The 24,276-nt window shown below is 38.4% G+C and overlaps 1 protein-coding gene across 2 annotated transcripts in view; it reads left to right on the top strand.

The window, feature by feature from the left end:
• ATPCL (ATP-citrate synthase) overlaps nucleotides 1–15,536 on the top strand; it is a 163,887-nt gene extending 148,351 nt beyond the window's left edge. For both annotated transcript variants that reach the window (XM_083136053.1, XM_083136055.1), the window contains exons 18-22: nucleotides 641–850; nucleotides 5,082–5,225; nucleotides 8,895–9,091; nucleotides 12,776–12,852; nucleotides 14,377–15,536. In XM_083136053.1, the coding sequence (XP_082992179.1) occupies nucleotides 641–850; nucleotides 5,082–5,225; nucleotides 8,895–9,091; nucleotides 12,776–12,852; nucleotides 14,377–14,471 (723 nt within the window). In that variant the 3' untranslated portion in view covers nucleotides 14,472–15,536. The remainder of the gene's footprint in view (nucleotides 1–640; nucleotides 851–5,081; nucleotides 5,226–8,894; nucleotides 9,092–12,775; nucleotides 12,853–14,376) is intronic.
• The last annotated feature ends 8,740 nt before the right edge of the window (nucleotides 15,537–24,276 follow it).

The following is a 24,276-nucleotide window of genomic DNA, read 5'->3' as shown; positions in this document are numbered from 1 at the left end:
TATGGTTTAGTCTCCACAAAGGTGTAAATCTGACATAATAGTAAATTAAACTTAAGGTAATTGCATTTGTGTGTGTGCCCCACGTTTGACACAACAGATGTCCAGGCAGTACTCCCATGTTTGCCAAATCCTCTCAAGCACGTCTTGTGTGACATTCCCGATGACGGTGTTGCAATTCTGCCAGTGTCTGTGGAAGTTGAGGAATGTAAACATTGTCTTTGATGAAACTGCACAGGAAGAAATCGCTCACTGTGAGGTCCGGTGACCGAGGAGACTGCCATCGGAGACGTGCTTGAGATGGTTTGGTGAGAATGGAGTCCGCCTGGACATTTGCCCTGCCACACATTGGGAGCACATCAAATACATTTAAGGTCTGTGTAAAACTTCAAATATTCCACTTTCAAATTATGCTAATATCATGTATTTCTATTCATTATTGGTGAAAATATAGCCCCACAAATTAGACCAATAATTTGTGGATATGATGTGTTATGTGATTGAATGGAGTCAGGTGGAAAGTTTCAACAGATATAGAATAATTTTATTGATTAGTATTTGAAGTGCACTTAGATTTTAGAATTTAGAAATTAAGTTACTTGCCTGTAAAAAAGTGTACATATATAACTTTATCTTCCAACAGGTATTGAAACAAAACCTGGGTATTGGTGGAGTTGTGTCTCTGCTATGGTTCCAACGATGTTTACCTCCATACGTGTGCAAATTCTTCGAAATGTGCCTTATGGTCACAGCAGACCATGGTCCAGCCGTATCAGGAGCACATAACACAATCGTTTGTGCCAGAGCAGGGAAAGATCTCGTTTCGTCACTGGTGTCAGGGCTCCTCACAATAGTAAGTACAAATTAGGAAGAAAAAATGTGTGATATTTAGAGATAAGTTGGAACCTTACTTATGTTTTTCAGAGAAATGTAAAATCCAGGAAAATGTCATAACTTTTTGCTTCATTTGCACTGGGAAGGTAAAATTCATAAAGCAAGAAACTGTAAAATCCACGATCATAAAATTACACTCCCAGACTGACTGGGTCATTCCAGTAAATGTACATTAAAAGTAGAGCTCAAGGCGATAACCAGAGAACGGATGTATGTGTAAATACATATTTATGCTTGAAGCTGAAATCAGTTATATTTTGTATTACCGTATTTACTCATGTATAATGCGCACTTTTTTCCAAAATGTTTGCCCCTAAAAACTGTGGTGCGTATTATGCACGGAATAATTCAGACAGCCAACATGAAACCGTACAGGGTCATTCCATGATTTTGGGACACTTGCATTGATTTTTCATGTGTACGGAACCCTATCATGTTATATATCATTGTAAAGCTTGAATCCTGCAGTTTCTGAATATGGAAACAGTATTCCATACAAGAAATGCACTTCAAATAAGTTCATCAAAAAATAAAGAAACGTTCTAATTTTTATGGTACTTTGGATGAAAGAAAACATAAGGAAAAAGATAATAGAAATTAAAATGTATTACTGGCCAAATAATATGACATACATGGAGTATGTAAATTCCTTAATGGAAGAAATCTTGTGCTGCTAACTGCTATTTGGAAGGTCCTGAATGTGCCTCGTATAAATGTTACATTAGTCACAGAAAGAAAAAGTATATATTTTGAAAAAGAAGGAATGAGCAATTGAATAGGTATGACGTCATTCACTCTTGATCAGCATAGCAACAGATTTACAACCTACAACTAAGAAAGCAATTTCTTGAAACTGGATTGTACTGCGCATTATATACGAGATATAATTATTTGTAATTTTTACGCATCCAAAACCAGTGTGCATTATACAGGCACGCACACTATACACGCGTAAATACGGTGTATTTGTGCATCATGGCATGGAGACTCGAAAAATTCCATTTTTATTTTCCATATTTTCACATATATTAGGTTGTGGCTCATACATATTGTAGTTATTTTTTACATATTCTTTCCATAATTCAGAACATTTTTCAATATATACTCTATATTCATGTGACCGAAAGAGTTGGGTGAATATCTTGCGAATAACTGTCAAATTACTCCAATTACTTCTTGCGATATTGATTGCAGTTTCAGCCAATATAAATCCAATTTAAGAGACAATGCAAGGAAATTCACGTTCAAACACTTACAACAAAATTTTGTTATGCATTGTTTTGGAAACAGAAAATGAAAACACATTGTGTTGTTTTACAATGAATGTCAATGTAAGCGTAGGTTTTATGTAGCTTGTGTAGCGTCTTATATTATTACAAAAAGGTATTTTTATTTTTTTTTTACAATTTTAAGTCCGTATTTAACTCCATATTTTGGTGAAAATAAATAAATAGTATTTACATATTTAGCACATTTTTATTACATATAAATTCGTTCCCTGGCGATAACACATGTAACCAATACCCACGCCTGCCATGGTGGAGACCCAGGGTGGTTGATCTAAGGTCGGAATTTTTCCAGCCTTGTCCCCCTCATAAAGTGACTCTGGGACTTAACCCAGCCTCAAATCAATGGGTTCCTGGGAACAACCCTCAGGGGTAAAGGCTGATGGAGCATAGTATTAATCACATCACCTACAAAATTGCCAAGATTGAGAATGGGTGGGGCCCTACCCACACATACCCTAAATGTGCCTTCGTGTCATGGTGCTATATGCACGGGGAACTATACCTTACCTTTCTTACCCACACCGATACTCTTACCGATTCCGACACCTAAATTAATTGTTAGTGGGTGCGTACATTTACAGAAAAATATTCAAATATTACATCAGAATATAAAAATAAGTTACATTATCCCAAAATAACATGTTTTTTTCACATAATATTGGTACAAAATCAATTGAAACTTTGCTAACCTCTGTGGCAGAGTGGTTAGCACAGAATGCTGATTCTGGCCTGGGCATGGATGTTCTTTGAGAGTGTCCCTTCATCAATTTCATCATATCATCCCTCATCCTCATCGTTATGATTAGCCAAAAGTGACACTAAATAAAAATTTAATTGAATCAATGGAAACTTTTAATGTTGCGTAACTTCTAGGATAATTATACTCTGTGAAAGAGTCACGAGTTATTTTTCCTTATACTGCAAACAAGCAAAACATCAGTAAAGCAACCCAATCGATACTTTCAAATAACCGATACATCGGCTCAGCTGCGATTAAAATGTCAAAACATAAGATGAATTTTACAGTAAAATTGTATGGCAAGAAAGATTTTTGTAAAACAAAATATAGATAAAAAAAATAACAGCAATAGATTGGTACGATAAAATTTCAATAATAAAATATTTGTTTTCACGCACATGCACCTATTTGAAAAACTTTTATATTTGCTGTAACATCCATATCAGGATTTATTGGTGTCAGTAGTGGAATCTATTTCTTCAAAGTGCAATCTTCTCAACTTTGATTCTGATGTGAAACATACAAGGTGTGGCAGAAAAGTGATGACATCGATTTTCTTTTAACCATGAATATTATTATTTTTACAAATCAAGGTTATCCCTTGAAAATAGTTCCCTTGGTCAGCTACGCAGCGAAGGAGGTGTTGTTTCCATTGTTCGTAGCAGTGCTGAAAGGCTTCTGCTGGAATACTCTTCAGCTTGTCAGTTATGCTCTTCTGGATATTATCCAAAGTACCACAATGGCACCCTTTCAAGTGGTTTTTGAGCCAGAGGAATAAAAAGATGCCACAGGGACTGAGATCCAGCGAATACGCTTCCAATGATTGCGTAGCAACTGTAACAATTTCAAACTTCTACTGAATTCACGGCAGGGGTTAACCTAACTGCCATGTGAAGGGGAAGGCAGCAGTGTCATCGCAGTGTTGCCAGTCTCATTACTTTTCTGCCACACTCGTATGCATGCATTCATTAGTGGTGATTGGGTTCGAAAACTGAGGGGGAAAGGACATCCTTTGTAGATAAGGTTTAGCATACTGTGGGGGCAATGGTATCAACTGCCCACCCCCACCTAATCGCCACCACTTCTTGCATTTCTATGGGTAATGATTATAAGTAAAAGATCTACAACCTGGAACAGCAATCTTTTGTGCACATTAGAAATTTGAAAATTTGTCCAAGGATGTATTTAAATAGTTTTAAAATTACAAAATCATATCCACATCCGAGATATAACCTCCAAAATGAAAGTGTAATATTGTATTTGTTTTTTTCTAATTTCAAATTTGTGAAAGTATTTAATGGTAATTATCCAGTAATGGTTTAAAAGTTTACCTCAAAATTGTGATTACGCTCTTATGATTTGTAGGTAAATTGTAGGTTGTCCTCGTTCTATTAAGTCTGATTATTATTTCAGTACACCTTCTACATAACTGCACAAATTACTTATAACTTAAGATAAATTTTAAAATTGTTATACAGTATAATCTTTTTGCTAAATATGCAAACAGAATTGAATTTTGTATTAAAAATATTTTGGTGTATACTTTTCTTTAATCAACAAGAAAACTTGTATACTTCTGACAGTACATTAATTTTTGCTCTATTTTTTTTCATATTTAATTTAAGACAGTTAAAAAATAAGTTTTAGGTATTCATATTATATCCCCTCTTTTCAGTCAGAGCAGTCTTCCTTTGTTTTTCACTTGTGTTTGTAATTGTATGTATTGATCATGAAGACTAATGCATGTACGTACATGCAATTCAATTTTCTCACTAACTTTTTTTCCACAAAATTGCAAACTATCCTCGCAGCATGCTGTGTCATGTTTCTGTCTGTTTTATTCCTGTTTCACCATTCATAGATGTTTTCGATGGATGTTTCCATACTTATGGACCACCCTGTATTTCTTTTTATTAGTGTTTATATAATTGAGAAATTGTGTTCGCACAAGTACAAAGTTTTGCATTATTTGTAATTTTAATCCCTGACTTTTACCCACTCCTCCATTGTTATTGGTCTAGTACCAGCAGGTATATGCAATATGAACAATATTACAAAAAATAATGTGTTTGTGGAATAGACAAGACTATTTTTAATATTTCATCACCAGTCTTAGGATTTCTACTTGAATGAAAATGATTTTGTGTTGTTTTGTTATCCAGGGAGACAGATTTGGAGGAGCCCTGGATGGAGCTGCCAGGCAGTTCAGCGAAGCCTATGACTCCGGCCTCTCTCCCATGGAATTTGTCAACGCAATGAGGAAGAAGGGTCAGCTTATCATGGGTATAGGTCATCGTATCAAGTCGGTAAGTTATATAATGAGTCTGACAATATTAAACATTTCAAAATTAGTGTGATGTAAGTTTGAGTATTATTCTAGAGGAAACACAAATTAGCAGAAAGGTTCTGGCCAAGTGTGTGGAAATCCAACAAATTGTGGTCAGTTCTTCCCTGTTTATTGGAGAGGGAAATAAGAGTACTTGACTCGGTTTGCCATTTTTGTGGCAATATATTGGCCCACCTACAGTCCAGTCAACAAAATACTCAGCCAACTGCAGATGCAGGGGGAAAAGGTCCAAAATTCTAACTTTTCTGTAATTTTGCAATATTTCCGAATGTTGTTACATTATTTACGCATGTATAATGCACACCTTTTTCCCATATTTTTGCTCCTCAAAACTTTGGTGCGTATTGTGCACGAAATAATTCGGACAGCCAAAATGAAACCACGTATTTTTTTCACTATGTCACTGCATATAACATGTATATATCTACAGATTGTGTTTCTTTAGCAATAATACTTTTAAAAAATAACTTTTAAAACCGAAATAGGCATTTTCCATGAGTTTTCACTTAGTTTTTGGAAAGTTTTGCGACATTGAGAAAAGCAGCACCGTTCTGGTGTCATTCAAGCACGCACCTACCGTCACACGGGAGGCGTATCAAGCAGTATTTTTCGTGGAAGAAATAACTTCCACATAAACGGTTTTCGCCTTAGAAACTGTCATGACCATATGCGAGCGACTCCTAGTAACTCCATGTAACACGTATACATCAACATGCGTAAATAAAAATTATGCATGTCGGGGTTTCGAATGTTTGCAGGAAATCATCGAAAACAATTGCGTGAAGCCATGCATGTTTTCACTGTCACTGCATATATCACGTATATATCAACAGGCGCAAATACAGGGTGGCTCAATAAGTCACTTAACACCCTCAGTACAAGGCCACTGCAGCGTGCAACATGGAAATGGTGATGACCAATCGTTATCAGGCCAAGGGGGAACCACATTGACGCCACCCACACGGTCGGCGACCATCTTGATGTCCACCATCTTGAATTCAACTTCAGAATTTTAAATGGGAAGGGGGTTGTGCGACATATCAAAATGGGCTAGAATTTCACGAGAAATGCAATGGTGAAGGTTTTTTCGACGTATCTTTAACCAGTAAAAGGTTATGACTGAATTCTTGTACCAATTTGCTCCTTTTCGAGGTGTTAGAAAAATGCCTTAAAATTTGTTTAGCGCTTCGGTAATGCATCGAGATCAAAGTGACGTCTATGGAGAGACGTTCGCATGACATTGCACATTATTTTAATCGGATACATCCATGAAGAGCTGTGCATTATGAATGGTTGTCGCGAACAATTTACAGTGTGACGCTTCCATTGAATTAAAAGTCCTTCACAGTGACAAGGCTAATGTTTATGTTCAGAAGGAAGTTTATAAACAGAATATGTGACCCTTGTCATCTGATAACTAACTTTGGACAAAAACTGGTTCATAACGTTCCCATGAGTGTTCTGGTGTTCTTCCCTATTGAAAAACCTCTGTAAAAAGTACCTTCTTCCATAAGCAAGGATGAAAAAAACTGTTTATTTAACAAATCCAAGTAGCCCTAAGCATTTAAGGTTCCGTTGATGGAAAATTGACTAACCAATCGTGTTCCACACAGCACGCCACACCATTAACTTACCAACACTAACCATTCAGCTTTGATCTGTCGAAAATGGGTTATGAGATAAAAATCATCGAATATTCTGTTTATGAACTTCCTTATGAACATAAACATTAGCCTTGTCACTGTGAAGGACTTTTAATTCAATGCAAGCGTCACACTGTAAATTGTTCGCGACAACCATTCATAATGCACAGCTCTTCATGGATGTATCCGATTAAAATAATGTGCAATGTCATGCGAACGTCTCTCCATAGACGTCACTTTGATCTCGATGCATTACCGAAGCGCTAAACAAATTTTAAGGCATTTTTCTAACACCTCGAAAAGGAGCAAATTGGTACAAGAATTCAGTCATAACTTTTTACTGGTTAAAGATACGTTGAAAAAACCTTCACCATTGCATTTCTCGTGAAATTCTAGCCCATTTTGATATGTCGCACGACCCCCATCCCATTTAAAATTCTGAAGTTGAATTCAAGATGGCGGACATGAAGATGGCCGCCGACCATGTGGGTGGCGTCAATGTGGTTCCCCCTTGGCCAGGTAACGATTGGTCATCGCCAATTTCAAATTCCATGCCGCAGTGGCCTTGTACTGAGGGTGTTAAGTGACTTATTGAGCCACCCTGTACAAATCACGAGGTTGCAGTGGCATGCCAAGGGTTGTTCTTTCTATCGGAACGTTTTGACGCATCGAGAATAGCGGAATTCTGGCGGTATTTTTCGCAGGAGAAATAACAGAAAATAGCTTTCTCAAAAAACTTAACTGTGAACTGAAACTGTCACAAATATCTGCTAGCGACCCCTGCCAAAATGACCAAAAAAACCAAACGGAATATACATAGCATAACCTAAAATAACATAACCTAATAACAAATATAGGAAGGTAAAATAATTACGTCAACACTTACCAAATAGAAATAACTACAGTCAACTCTCGATACAACTACCTTTCGCAGTTCCCAGGAAAAGGGTTCTTATTGTAATTTGCACCAATTTTCAGCTTAAACGGAGCTCAAACTTACACAAAGATTCCTAGGAGACGGTAACACAATTTATCCTGGTAGTTATACAACCTGTTATGCACAGAACGCGTGTTGTGAGAACATGAAAACATCTTCACAAAAAAGGTTTTAAAATGTTATTTTCTCTTAATTGTGCACAGTCTTTGCTCTTTCACAAAATTCTTGCATTCTAGTTCATGAGAAACCCGTTTGCACTGAGATCTATGGAAAGGAAAACAATCTCTCGCTTATTGCAAGCGTAACTCAAAGAATCTTGACACCAGTCACACTGACACCAGCAAAAGTAAGAAGATTCAGGCAGAATGAATGTTGGGGCATTGTCTATTACATGATTAATTGGTAAGATAAGATCTCTCGGGAGAGACAACACAACCTTTCTAGGCACCAGACAAAAAAAATCAGGGCTGTAAATTTTGTTCTGGTTCGACTGTGTAAAATGCATCGTAAAAAAGTCATGTTTTCTTTGCTTCAACCACCTTCATATTCATCCCACTCTCCCATTACAGGGAGCAGTCCAAACTCTTCCTCGACTTGCATTGTAGTACAGCCTGAAAAAGGAAACAACGCAACCTGCAATCTGTTTGCACCCAATGCGTATTCTAGTCCACATTAAACAGTGTCGCACTCGATAATCATTCGTGTTTTAAATTGGATTTCACTTTAAACTGTATATTTAGTCCCGATTAGCCCATCAGCATAAAATGAATATTATTAGTGATAGTTATTATTATTTGTCACCTTGGAAGTAAGCAACTGTCTTACCTTGTGTCAACACTTACTTTATTTTTCTTTATTTGCCATCAAGGGGTGTGATAATTGCATTTATATGCATAGAAAACATGTAACTATGACAGTTATGATGCAAAGAATGGAATTCGGGCTGAGGATTTTGGGTCAAGTATTGTTCCATTGTCAGCATTAGAATGCATTTACATAATAATATATGCCTTTGAAAAAGTTAATTTTATGAATTTTCAATTTTCAGATTAATAATCCAGATATGAGAGTAAAAATTATCATGGACTTTGTTTTGGATAATTTCCCTGCAACACCACTCCTGAAGTATGCTTTGGAAGTGGAGAAAATCACGACATCGAAGAAGCCCAACCTCATTCTCAATGTAGATGGAGTAATCGCTGTCTCTTTTGTGGATCTTCTTCGACACAGCGGAAGTTTCACAAGGTTAGTGCATTATTTGCTACAGATCACAATTGTTATGAAAACTGGAACATCAGACCCAGGGGCATTGTCCAAAACCATTAAATATATATTGTATATTCAAAATGTTCTTGATTTGTAGATAGAATTAATTTTCCCCCACACATTCTGCATGTAATCAATGTATATTTTGTTATGTGTTATGTATAATTTTTACTTTTAACTTCAGCAGTTAGGCCAGTGGTTTCCAAAGTGTGCACTTTGGTGCCCTGGTGCGCCGTGGCTGGCTTACACCACGAAATGTTTCAATACAGTGAAACCCCAATATTACGTTCCCGCATTATACGTTCATCCAGTCGGGCCCCGGCAAAAGGCTATGTTAAATAATAGGACGTTCACCTCGATCTTACTTTCGCTCTAACTCCCGTTTCCCACTTTATACGTTCTCCGAGCCGTGACATTGTATTAAAATTTGCCAGAAATCTGTTCTGTTGACTTCTCCCTCCCTCCCTCCCTTCTGAGAGCAGCCAAATTTAGTGCACATCTAAATGCCATTGAAATGCGTATTTGGCCCAAAATAGCAAGGGGGCTGTCCAAGTGTGGTGCAGATCACATCACCTTCAAATTGGCCAAAAAAAATAGAAGAATATGTGGGGGTAAAGGTGCTGGAGCATGGTGCTGATCACACCATCTCTCACATCCCCCACACACACACACAAATGAAGAAGAAGAAAGTAAAGACTTACCACATTAAAGGAAAAAGTTTGATATTTCGTAGCCTAGACCACATTTTCCCATCTTTTACCCCCCCCCCCCCCCACTCAGACACGTCTTTTTCTGCAGGCAATGGGAAAGGACCTATATATCAGGCATGCATGCCACTATAACCCCCGGACTTAACCTAGCCAACCAATAACCTTTTTCCTTCTTCCCCGAAACCACCCACCCTATGCAGTAAACACTGGTGAAAGTACCTTATATTTGTTTCCTATTGTCTTTCTCTGGCAACATTCTACCAACGCTACAGTTAGTATTCTGTGCTCCTACTCTTTGTCATTCTGTGAATCTCTTTCTTCTCCGTTAAAAATGTGGCCTAGGCTATGAAATATCAAACTTTTTCCTTTAATGTGGTAAGTGTTTACTGTCTCCTTCATCATTTGTGTTTATCCACCCTTCTGGCACCTTTTCTCATCCTATTCCTGTGTTATATAAAATGCGTCACGGCATGGTGCAAAGTGCATGGGAAACTACCTTCACCTTTTTCTCATTTGCAGGGGGGGGGGGGCGTTTGCTTTCTCATGCCCTCTATGGTATCATCACCAGTCTTGTAATTACTGAAAATTGCCAAGTATTTCTGCCCCGATTTTCTTGCTCGTGTGGAAGTGAGAGCCCCTCACACAAGACATCTTAACCAATTAACATAATGGTGATAAGGGATCTCCCGTCTCCTTTCCTCTGATGTTTAAAATTACGTTGTTGCTTTTGAACCTGAATATGCACATTCAACGAACATAGCGTATGGCCAGTAAAAAGAAAAAAAGCCCATCTTCCCCCCACAGGAGCTCATTAATCTGCCACTGTGCACAGCTATGGAGTAATTGAAAGATTCAACCATTTTCTCTTTATTTAATGTCCAACGTCTGATATCTTGCTCATATGGGGGAAGCCTTGACATGAGAGTATGGGAAAGCATCTAATCAGTGATCTTTCTCCCCCCCCCCCCCCCCGCCTTCCTCCTTTCTTTCTGCAACTTGGCCAGAAATGAGCACACTTCTGATAAGACTTGTTCCGCGTGGCTCCACCACCTGTCTCTCCCTTCCCCCATTACAAACCGGTGGGAGGGGTGTCTCCAGGCAGCATTTGCTTTGACGCTAGGAAACACGAGCACCTAAGGAGTTAAAAAGAAGGAAAAAAAGGCAATCTATTTTTTTTTTCTTGTTCGTCCATCTGATCAACACCTTGAACAAACAGAGCAGTGCAGGAAGGAAATGCACATGATGCTAAGAGTAATATAATCGCCGCTTATTATTGGAAAGATTCATGTGCTGAAAATAAATCACGCAATATTAAACATTGACGGGAAGAAAATAAAAAGGAAACACGTTATTTACGGGAAAACTGTTGGTGGAAGGAGAATTTGCCCTCCGCAAGACTTCTAAATCCAATAATAAATCTTCGATTAACATGGATGTAAATAGCAATCAGTGGTGTGCCCAAAGGGGGTTAGGGGGTTGATGGGGGTCATTGCCCTCTGGCCAGTATTTCTTGAAATAAGAAAAGAAAAAACGTCAAAGGCAGGAAAAGATAGCAAAGTGAAGACTGACTACTATAAAAAGCATACGTAACCCCATCTCCCTTTCGAAAATCCTGCGTGCGTCACTGATAATTTATTTTTAGGTCTAAACTTGCGTAAGTTTGACAAAGCTTGTTTTGTTCCCTTCATGCTGTTGGGCTGATCGGGACTGGATACATATGCAGCTCAAAGTGGAATCTGAACCATTCTGCATATGTTTAGGACACTTTGATTGCAGTATATAAAGATGCTTTGCACCCAGCTATAAAGGATCACCTCCCTCCAATTACCAGGGACTTCTAAAAATAACAACTAATTACCAGTTTACAGAGTAAACAGAGATCTCACACAATCAGATGCACAAACTGAACCTAATAGGTCTGAGTGAGAAGAAGTCATCCACCGTCCCTACCCTCGAAAGTGGGTCCCGTTAATACGTCATTGACTTTCACAGCATGTCTTGCTTTTTTTTCCTTACAAATTCATTATCATATTTGTTTCCCATTGTTAAATAATTTTTGACACAATATATCCCCTAAAAAGTCGATTGTGTAGTCCTTTCTTACTGACACTTGAGTTTCACCCCTCCCTTATGCTTTCCCGCTTTTTACGTTTCCCGCATTTTACGTTTTTTTATTTACAAGTCCATGGAAAACGTAAATCGGGGTTTGACTACTTTCACTGAAAAGATATGATTGTTTCAAATATGTGCTTATTTAGTACTTTTACATGTAAAAAATGTTTCTGAATTTGAAATATGTGTTTATTTTTTAAGTTTAACTTAAGGCCAGCAACCTAACCATACTAACTGAGCATTGCAAGTGTTAGATAGGTGTACATTCTGACTTCCGTGCCATGGAAAAATCTTGAAGCGCTAAGGGCACCATGAAATGAAAGAGTTTGGGAACCCCTGGTTTGGGCTATATTTTCCAAACACACCATTCCTAATATTCAGAACAGATATGGTGTAAATTAATCAGTAGTCTGTCGGTATAGGCTAATGTATGCATATCAGCATGTCCTAAAAAGTTACAGTTTATACACTCTGATTTTTTTAAAAGCAAATTTCTAAGTATGTAAAGTTTCTTATTCTGAGGCAAACTAGACAAACTCCTATGCAGTCACCTCGTAACGTAAATTAAGGACATGCAATCAAGTTCTTCAAGGAACATTTGCAATTTTCTATCATATAAGTAGAATATCAGTTATCAATATTGGTTAATTTTATAAAATCAGTAGCAGCAAAAATTTCATCTTGTTTCATCCATAATGGTGAATATTACAGAATATGAATGTAGTTTGCCTTGCATGCAAAATTTATTATCACAATATATATTCAGATAATATTTGTATTTGAAAACTATTACCAAAGTAGCCATGGTGAAATGTTTGAGTTAATATGTGTTTTCTTTCAGGGAAGAGGCACAAGACTACATTGAAATGGGCTCCATAAACAGCCTGTTTGTTCTTGGCAGAAGTATTGGCTTCATTGGTAAGTTTTGCCTTTTTGTTGTAGATTGCATTATTAAACCAAAAAAAATATGAATAAACAGCCTATCTAAATTTATTCACTCTGGGTGCATGTACTAATAAAACATTGGTGCCTAAGTGGTTTTTTGCAGAAACAACCCATGCTGTGCCGGCAATACAACAGAGTTATGCCTGCTACTCTGTAGTGAGAAAAAGATCACATTGAAAATTATATGCAGCAACCAACCTAAAAAGTGGGGGAAAATTACATTCCTTCTTTTTTTCACAAAAAAAAACCATGGGCACTTACATTTGTATTTTGACATTTTAATGTCCCTTTTCTGCATCTTAGGTTCTATTACAATGATGAGGATGAATGTTAAGACAACACACTCAGCAACTGAAGTGACATGAACATTGGTGTTGGCAGGAAGTATCAAAATAACATTATCAAATGTAAACTATTGGATCAATTCAAGCAATTAAAGACATATGTACGAGGAGGTACCCAAAAAACCTGGAATTTTGTCACCTTGTTTTATTTTGACCATACATGTACATGTTGTAGGTACATTCAGGTAAGCATGTCTACTCTAGTCACCTTCAAAGTATTGCCCATGTGCTTTAATGCAATTGTCCCAACATTTTTCCCACTGTTGAATACAGTTTCGAAACTCCTCTGGCGCAATACTCTTCAAGGTTTTGTCCGTAATGTCTTTGACCTCATTGACGTCATGCAATCTCTTCCCTTTCACATTCCTCTTCATCTGAGGGAACAAAAAAAGTCACAGGATGCTAAATCGGGTGAGTACGGGGGATGGGGCACAAGCACCATGTTGTTCTTTGCCAAGAACTGTCACACTGACATGGCCATGTGGACTGGGGCATTGTCATGGTGCAGTAACCACATTAGCAGACACCCGTCTCATATTCAGATCGTCAGTTAAAATGCGCTGGCAGGTACTCCAGGACAACTCCACTTCTTCAAAAATTTGCTCGATGGTCTTTCGATGATCTTCATTAATGGCATCTCAAACTTTTCCAATGTTTTCTTCATTTCTGCCTGTCGAAGGACGGCCAGGCCATGGCAAGTCTTCAGTTGACATGTTGCCATCTTTGAACCGGGAAAACCACTCGTAGACTTGAGGCTTTCCTAAGGCAGTTTCATTAAAAGCTTGGCGAAGCATAACAACGGTCTTGGCAGCCGTTTTTCCCAACAAGAAACAAAATTTAACACAGGTCCTTTGCTCCTTGTAGTCCGCCATCTCAACAATCACTCAAAAATCATCAGAATCTTGCCACAACACCTGAAAAATGCAACACTACGAATGAACCGCTCAGCACATAATAATGCCAACTTGCAGATTGATGCAAGATATCCCATGCTAATGACACCTTGGGGCACAAGCTGTAAGTACATCGGTAATCCACGCAACATTATGAATCTTTTTTTTTTTTTTTTTTTTTTTTTTTGTACCTCCTCGTATGTGTGTAAACATTTTGCTCATTTCAGCACATACCCAAATTTTCTTTGCACTTGTTACAGGTCACTATTTGGATCAACGAAGATTGAAGCAAGGTCTTTATCGCCATCCATGGGATGATATCTCGTACGTACTTCCAGAGCAATATAACAACTAATGACTTCATGACACCGAGAGGAAAAACAAAACATCAAAAATGTAAATATCAATGCACATTGAAGCTTAACATTAAGAAACGACGCACTACAGGTGGACATAGTTTAAAGATATTTATTGTCTGTGTTTAGTAAGAGCTGTCTAGAACAACAAATTATGATGTAACAGCACAAAGCATAATAAGAAAAAAGGAGGCATTGTATGTCGAAGTAATGCACCAATTGTAATGTGGGCAGCACCATTAGATGTAGAATGTTTCAATCAAATATTTATCATTCCATACTTTTTTTTTCCATTTAGTGATTTTATCATCATTCATTTTTATGGTACATTTAACTTTAAAAATTGTGAGAGAAGTATGTTTTAGTCATAATGTTTTTAAGTTATCAATGTAGGGATGGAAGGTGAGTTTTCAGGATTATTTTATCACTCTGCCCTCCCTGTTATTATTAAATGACTGAGTAGAATATAAAGTCCTACCATTGTAGGGTCTGGTGCAATTGTGGAGTGGAGTGAATTTTGGTGAAAGGAAAAATGGTTGCATAATATAATATTTTATCGCTGGAAGGTTGCTCTTAAAAATGTAAACTGTTAAGACATGTTCTAAGAAAAAGAAAAGACTGCTTTTGTATGTTGTTTGAAAAGATACAGATGATGTTCGCAGTATTTTTATTTCTTGTTTTAATCAAAAACTAAGAGAGAGAGATGGAGTGTGAAATGTTAGTATGTAGCCAATGCAAAGAAACAATATAGTTAAGCATGCTATTTTGTTTAAATTGTGCTTTTTTGTTTTCATTCACTACCTGTCTTTTAATTATTATTAATTTAAAATAATGCCATTCTTCAGTTATTGTGGGAATATTGTGTTAAGCCAGCCATTCCTGTTGGGGATTTATTTTATGCGTTAATGACATATTATTTGTGCATTTATGTATATTGTTGTTGGTGTTCTAGTGTGATTGTTGTATTTTTTTATGCATGTATATATAGATTAATCTGTTTTCCTCTAAAAGAGGTCTATGATTCTTAATAGAATAGAAATATATAATTATTTGCTTCCCAATTAGATTATTTGTGGTTATTTTTGCGAATGAATTCAGAAATTATCACATCTTCACAGTTATCGAATTGACTCCTTGCAACGTGCTACCTATGCAATGTCTCGATGAACTTTTAAGGGGAGATTTTTACCAAAGTAACAGGCAGCTTTCACAACAAAGTCACAACCACCAGTTGTGGTCCTAATATTGATTCATGTTGATGCTGGTGCCTCCAAGTATGGTTGTTAATGGTACAGGAACCCATAAATTCTAATGTATTACATTTGGTTCTGCAACAGAACCGGAACCTATTTTTTTTGTTTTTGCACAATTTAAATTCAGTCCAAGTTGCATATTGTTTCATTTCAATATGGAACTTGGACCTGATTTAAATTCATCTCGAAAAAAGGTTCCTGGACCAAATTGAAAAACTTTAAACATAAAAAGGTTCTTTACGGTCTAGAACCCATTTACATTTGCTGATTTTCTCTCCCGGACGGGAATTGAATTTATTGGGATTGTTAATGATCCAGGAACCCCACACAAAAAACTAAATACATCATATCTATTGCTACACTGGTGTGCATTTTTTTTTCACATCATGCATGTTAGTTCATGAGTGATGATGTGATGAAATTGATGAAGGGGCGTAGAAATAACATCCGTGCCCAAGTAGGGATTCAAACCAGGCATCATAGGCATTTCTCTTGTTAAAATAAAATGTTATTAGTCATCTACTATAATAAGGTGCCAGTATGGAGTACCATTGTTGGCTGCCCCCCAAAAACACTGGTTATAACATATTTTATACACCACCCCCCCCCCCCCCCCCCCGCCTTCCCATTGTTGGATGCACTACTAAAGTATGTGCCTCCTCAGGGAATGCAACCCTGAAAACTGATCACATAGCAACAGCATTAACAGGGTGGCGACAGACCTGGAAAACCTGGCAAACTGGGAAAAGTCAGGGAATTTCGTCTTCATTGACTTTTTTTTATTTATTTATTTATTTATTTAAAGATATCATTATGGAACTCTGCACGGGAACAGAAAATCTCGTTCGTGATGGCAGGAGGGGAGGGAGAGAGAGAGAGAGAGAGAGAGAGAGACAAAATGTGTGAAACTCTGTTTTTTACGAAAAATAGGTAGTTTGCATATTGCTCAGAAAATTGTTACAACTCTGGCACTATGGGAGCAATCTACTTCGGATAAGTTTTGTTTTGCAGCTAAAGCATCAGAGCATGCAACCGTGTACAATTCAGAACGCCTAACCAAGGAAGGGGGGTTTGGGGGGCACGACACCAGAATTTCAATAAAAAACCATAAAAATCTGGAGTTTGCCTCCTCTTCTCCCGCTATTTGGGAAGAAGGTGAGAACTTTAGTATTATTTTTAAAGAATGGACATTTCTCAAGAGATTGAAACATTTTTCATGTAAGGGGACTTGTCAACAGATGGAGGGGATAAGAGCGGGTGGAGCCGTCCGATAGATGCCAACTTGCATTTTGTTGGGCAAACTGAAGGAACATGGAAACAAATAAGTTCCATTGATGCATACGATTTTTGTCTAATATCGCCACCCGACAAAGTAACTCACTACAACATGCGACAGAAATTGCATAGACTGCAACATCCAACAAAAATCTAATGCATATACAAGAAGAGCTTTAGACTGCAAATATGCTGCTGGAATTTTATTACTCTTCTGGCTCACTTCACCATATTTAATGTAGCAGTGCTTATGAAGGTTTTCTTTCATCATCCTGACGTATTACTGGTTTTGCACAAGTTAACATACGTTTACAATGACATTGCACTATTCTTAGATATCAAGAAGAATCCAACAAAATGGGATATTATATATGTTGAATACTATCACGAAAAAGTGAAACATAAACTGCATTGATGAACGTTATAAAAATTGGCAAGTGCATGCTCCCAACCTCAAATTTACTGCAACACTAGTATTGCAATGAAATTAACGCCACTCTCTGTCTGGTCTGTTTAAACTCATGATAGATGGTCATTAATCTTTCACTGAGTAAGGTTAATGTCCAATATTATGAAATAAAATACTAATAATAAACAAGTAAATATTTTAATATCATATTTACTCGAATCATTCAATTATAAAAGCAAATCACTTTCTTCAAGAATTGACTTTTCTCTGCCAGCCCTGGTAAATTTTCACATTCCATCTACTGATTTATATGAGGGGTGGCCAGAAAGTAATTTCCAATTAGTAGGGACATTCATTTTTCGCAAACGCCAAAACCGTGAAAAATGGTAATTGCTGCGAAGTTATGTTTAGGAATGTGCAGTGATGTCTGGACACATTTTTTGCCCGTTCAAAATATCGAAATAATGCGAATGTGGCATAAAATGCGAATTGTTGGCGTTTAGTTATCCTAAAACAATGTAAAATTCCATGAAATCCAACATGCTTGTATTTTCTAGGCCATGTTTGTGTATATAGAACATGCAAGTTTCCCAACATTTTACTCAAGAGTAAACTATAGAGTTATACGTACATGGAATAATTCCGACAGCCACATTAAATCAGGAATATCCCACGATTTTTTCAACTTCTATCAAAACCATTTGCATCACAGAGCAAAGTGGCAGGGTTCTAACAGGAGATCGAGTGCGTATCTATCGTCACACGGGAGTCACATCTTCGTATTTGTCGCACAGGATATGTTTTGGAATTACCAAGCTAAGTGCGCAATATCTGCATTTGTCGAGCGAGTAATAATGTAGCTCAGTCATTAGGGCGTCTGACTACTATGCGAGAGACCCGGGGTCGATCCCCTGCGGGGGAGAACCAGGATGTTTTCCACCTATTCAAACTCCTCCGGCACCCACCCAGCATCATATTAAACTGGTACCTTGAGGAAACTTTGAGGGATAAAAGGAGCCAGGAATGTGGTGCTGATCACATCACACCTACCTTCAGCCGTGATCAAGAAAGTGTGGGGCCATAATTCCACACCCCTACTATATGCACCTTCATGGAAAATTGCAGGGGAGCACTTTACTTTTACTTCCTCAAAAATCTGTTCCAACATATCAAACTGTCATGATAATACGTAGACCATGTGACCTACAATTTAAAATAATAGTTTAAAAGCACAATGGAGTATTACGTTTCGGTATATTTGGCAGATAAATGTTCTAAAATAAAAACGCGAATTTTGGGACACTTAACACTAACAAGTCAAAAAGAAAAGATGATGCCAATTCTTGGTCCCATAATATATCTGTATCTGTCACGTGAGATTGATTTTAATTTTTTGGGTGCATCGCCACTTATGGTCGTTATGCACCCTTCAGTATATATGGAGAAAATTCCATTATCTAAAATCCTTACCTTAAAATTAAAAAAGGGGTATGGAAAATAACTTCCCGAAATAACTTTCAAGATATCAAACACTCACGAAGAGGCGTAAGCCATGTGACTTACAATTTGAAACAGTAGTTTAAAAACACCATGAAGGTATAATTTCAGATATTTGCCAGAAAATGCGCTAAAATGAAAATGTGAATTTTGGGGAAAATAACACCGTATAGTAAAGATTTAAAAATATAAGAAAATACATCCATTTAAAAAAAAATAACAAAATATCAAGGTCAATACCGATTAGCCATAAATAAAACAAGAATATCAGTTGTAATTTATTGCATTAGTAACAGTGAGTCCTAACCTAATTTTTGGCATAATCACCACCGTTGTTCTGGCATTTGTCGTAGCATGGCAATAAATTTTGTATGCCCATTACATATGTGTGTGACAGCAAAGACTGGAACTATCTCTACCGCAGTGTAGCTGTCAAATCCTTGCCCTGCCAAAAACCTCTTCAGTTAAATAAAGAGATGAAAGTCTGTAGATTCAAGGCCAGGGCTGTACAGGGATTGGTCCAAGATCTCTCACCTGAAGTGATGCAAAGGGCCCGTGTGTACTCAGCTGTATGGGGTTGTGCACATTCGATTGGCCTTCCGTGAATTGTCTGCACCATCATCTGACCATCCCTCACAACGTCCGGTCTGCACAAGTCACACGATTGCTGGTGGCTCTGTGCCAAATTCTGAGCGTGCAAAAATGTGATTACTACATGTAGGCTACATCACAGTCGGTGGGAGACTGTATGAGAGCTGCAATCTTTAACCTAGAAAGGTCCTAAAACGGCTGCATTGCAAATGTACCAGATTACGGCTGCATGCCATTTCTTCCTGCCTGCATTTGTGTGTGTGTGTGTCGCTCTCCGACCACTTGTGCTGTGTATAGGCACCATTGGAGCTTTTTTCAGGATGCCCCTCATATATGAACTTTCTGAAGCTTTTATTATTAGTGTTCCTTTTTTAATGTGTGGTTAGCTAAATCAGGTATCTATACAATGCAATTCTATAAATTCCTTGCATTTAATTTCTAATATACAGGGTGTTTCTAAAGGTCGTTTACAACGCTTGGGAGGTGATTCCTCACACGAAAACAAGCAAAAAGTCTAAGTTCCATTTTTACGACTGAGGCTTCGTTTCCGAGATAGGAGCCTCGCAAAAGGTGACAAAGTAAACGTCACACCTGACTGGGACGAATACTGTAACAGATAGAGAGGCGGTTCCAAGGGAATCATAAAAGAATCGTATGTGCTCAGTCCGGAAGTCACTATGAAAAGTTCACTGCACGCATGCGCAATGGAGTCCTCAAAGGAATTGGGGATTTCCAGCAAGAACAATGCATGGAAAAGGTATGTAACGCAGCAAGAAGGACCGTGACAATGAGAAATGCGTTAAAGACAACACATCCTGACCTCAAACATCAAAACATGAGCACCGAACACAAAATCCGAAAAGTTGAGCACAGTTGCATACCCCAGTTACACGCGAGGAATGAACGAATCATGTCATGTGGCATACGAGAGACACATTACTCCACCAGGAGGAGGGAAAGAAAAACACAATATCAGATGATTGCGACAACGTGTATTTTTACACGCGACAACTACGTAATATCCCCCCCCCCCCCACACACAACAAACAACAAATGCTACAATGTCTTATGCACAGACAGTGTGTGTCACTGTACACCAACTGAAGATGTCACTTTCACCACACAAAGGGGGTGGGAGCAATACCAAAAGTGTTTGCACGCGATCATTGTGACGTAAAAGAGACCAGTTTTGGAAGCGCTGCACAGGCAAGTCTGGCTCTCGTAGTCTACGTTTGACCTTCATGACTGCTGTTCCCGCGAGAGGAGCTCGAAGGGTTGGTTCACAATTGGTCTGTGGTGTTCGTACGGTGATACGGCCAATTTGTGCAGTGTGCCAGTGTTAAACAAAAACAATACTTTGCAGTTCCAGCTCCCTATTACACAGATGGCTGCGTATACGACCCAGCAGCTAGCAGACATGCATCTCATGTATGGGGAGGCACGTGGTAATAGCCGTGAGGCAAGGCATCTTTATGGAGAACGCTTTCCTCATAGACGTTTACCGTCTCACACCTTCTTTCAGGTAGTGGGCAGTCGACTGCGTGAAACAGGGTCAGTGTTACCACCGCGGCAAGAAGTTGGAAGACCCCGAAGTGTACGTACACATCAGTTTGCAGAAGATGTGTTAACAGCGGTCGCAGAACATCCTGGCACCAGTACGCGAGTGCTCGCTCGGGCACGAAACACGTCTCATGTGTATGTTTGGCGAGTGTTGTCAGAGGAAGGAATGCACCCTTTTAAACTGCAGAAAGTACAAGAACTGTTACCTCGTGACTTTCGCCCTCGTATGGAGTTTTGCCAATGGTTGTTGCATCAGCTGGACACAAACCCTCACTTCGGGGCAAACGTATTGTGGACAGATGAAGCCATTTTCACCAGGATGGATGTCTTCAATAGTAGAAACAGTCATGTATGGGACTTTGACAACCCACATGCACTTTTTGTGGCCCATCACCAGCACAGGTTTTAAGTGAATGTGTGGTGCGGGATAGTACATGATCATTTAATTGGACCATACATTCTCCCTGTTCGCCTGAATGGTCTCACGTATCATGCATTTCTTAGTGAGGTTCTGCCTGAACTGTTGGAGACCGTACCTTTGGCACTGCGGCAAGAAATGTGGTACCAACACGATGGTGCACCAGCTCATTTCGATTGTAATGTACGACATTTCCTGCATGACGTGTTTCGCAATAGGTTCATTGGTAGGGATGAGCCTGTGCCTTGGCCACCGACGTCGCCAGATCTCAACCCTCTCGATTTTTTCTTCTGGGGAGAAATGAAAACCCTCGTATACGACACACCTGTCACATCAGCTGAGGACCTCGTTGCTCGCATCAACGTCGCCGCCGCGACGGTAGCAGATACACCTGACTTGTTTGCTCGTACTCGACAATCCTTGATTCGTCGCTGTCATATCTGCGTAGAAGTAAACGGCAGACATTTTGAAAACCGTCTGTGATTATTGCCCTCGGCAAATACCAGTGAGAACACTCTTGGTATTGCTCCCCACCCCCTTTGTGTGGTGAAAGTGACATCTTCAGTTGGTGTACAGTGACACGGGCTGTCTGTGCGTAAGATATTGTAGCGTTTGTTGTGTGTGTGTGTGGGGGGGATATTACGTAGTTGTCGCGTGTAAAAATACACGTTGTCGCAATCATCTGATATTGTGTTTTTCTTTCCCTCCTCCTGGTGGAGTAATGTGTCTCTCGTATGCCACATGACATGATTCGTTCATTCCTCGCGTGTAACTGGGGTATGCAACCGTGCTCAACTTTTCGGATTTTGTGTTCGGTGCTCATGTTTTGATGTTTGAGGTCAGGATGTGTTGTCTTTAACGCATTTCTCATTGTCACGGTCCTTCTTGCTGCGTTACATACCTTTTCCATGCATTGTTCTTGCTGGAAATCCCCAATTCCTTTGAGGACTCCATTGCGCATGCGTGCAGTGAACTTTTCATAGTGACTTCCGGACTGAGCACATACGATTCTTTTATGATTCCCTTGGAACCGCCTCTCTATCTGTTACAGTATTCGTCCCAGTCAGGTGTGACGTTTACTTTGTCACCTTTTGCGAGGCTCCTATCTCGGAAACGAAGCCTCAGTCGTAAAAATGGAACTTAGACTTTTTGCTTGTTTTCGTGTGAGGAATCACCTCCCAAGCGTTGTAAACGACCTTTAGAAACACCCTGTATATGTACCCTTTTCGTCAGCATTAATGGTATATCTGCATGTTGTCAGTTTCACAGTACTTCATTTGGATATACTGTACTGAAGCAGAAATCCCACTGATAATGTAAGGAAATACGACACTTTATTTTGTTCGATTCAATTGTTTCACTTATATGCAAGAGTTAAGTTGTTTGCTTTACAGAGAAGAGAGAAGTAGCTTTATGCATTGAAAAATGAGTCCGCACTCATGGTTCTTGCAAGCAAAGGTTTCCAAACCTCAGTGGAAATATCAACATATAATACCAAGAATGTATAAGGAGACTGATAAATTACAAATTGTATTTCTTAATCAATCACTCTTCACTCTTATCTCATTTAGTCGTAACTTTAAAAATAATCAAGTATTTTATTTTAAACTTACTGTGTATGACAGAATTCCGTAATCCTTCCTTAGCTTGTGAATTGTAATAATTTTCCAAATTCACTATTTTGCAGTTTGAATTCAAATCATAGAGAATAGAGAAATTAAGTCAATTTCATAGAAGATAATATTGATACTTAACAAAACCATACGTGGATCTGTATGAGTTTATTATTTCTATTTGCAAAAACATCGATTTGGTTTAGTTTGTAATTGTCCGGGAAAATGTAAATTTTGTCCTGGAAAACCTGGAAAAGTCAGGGAATTTCATTTCTGCTTGTTTGTAGCCACCCTGATTAAGTATTAAACCCTCCAGGAAGAGTAGAATCAAACTGTTGGACAAATATTTTAGAACAGATCATGTTAACAGAAAGGTTAAATAGTTTTTGATTCAGCCAACTATACCTGTCTCAGCTATCCCTGGACCAAGGCTGTGCATAGCATCAGAGAAGGGGAGGAAATAGAGTGCGCAGGGTGGTAGAAAAGTACACACTGTTGCCAAGGCTGGTAACTGCAGTCGCTTACACCCTTCTCCATGCAATCCAGTTCCCTCGACTTGCACAGAGACTTGTTTTCGTTTGCTTGCTTTAGAGACGGTTGGGACAGAGTACAGTATAAAGCAATACAAATTGAATGTTACGATATATTACTACCATAGGGAAAATGTACTTCATTTTTAAAATATACATTTTAAACATAACCTGAAAACCCCCAATAAAACCCAATTTTGTCCAGTTTTTGTTTTGGGTTTTAGCAGGAAAAAAACAACAAAAAACACCCAGGATGGGTTTTTCTAAAAAAAAAAAAAAAAATCTGGGCAAAATGCCAACCCTGGTTCCCACTGGATTCATCAGGTGTATAAGAAATGAAGGAAGAAAGGGGGAGAGATAATCAGTACCAATAGAAACATGTCTGTTTTTTGGTAATATTACCAAAAAATTTACAAATCTGGTATTTCTACAGGTGCAAGATCACTCAAAATTCCAAATTTCCGAAAAAATTGGGATTTCCCCCCTCCCTCCCCCCAAGAAAAAAGTACATGGAAATTATCGCTGACATGTAAGGAACACACAAATATTTGCATTTTAATTGTATGACCAATGTAACGCGAGTTGTACCCCCAAAGGAATAGTAGGCACGCCACTGATTCAAGCTTCAAAATGCGGCGGTACCTTGAAATGATTGTAG

The sequence above is a fragment of the Lepisma saccharinum genome, chromosome 14, assembly GCF_977018435.1.
Source record: "Lepisma saccharinum chromosome 14, izLepSacc3.1, whole genome shotgun sequence".
Taxonomy (NCBI): domain Eukaryota; kingdom Metazoa; phylum Arthropoda; class Insecta; order Zygentoma; family Lepismatidae; genus Lepisma; species Lepisma saccharinum.
The sequence above is the reverse complement of the archived record's forward strand: the minus strand, read 5'-3'. Positions and strand labels throughout refer to the sequence as shown.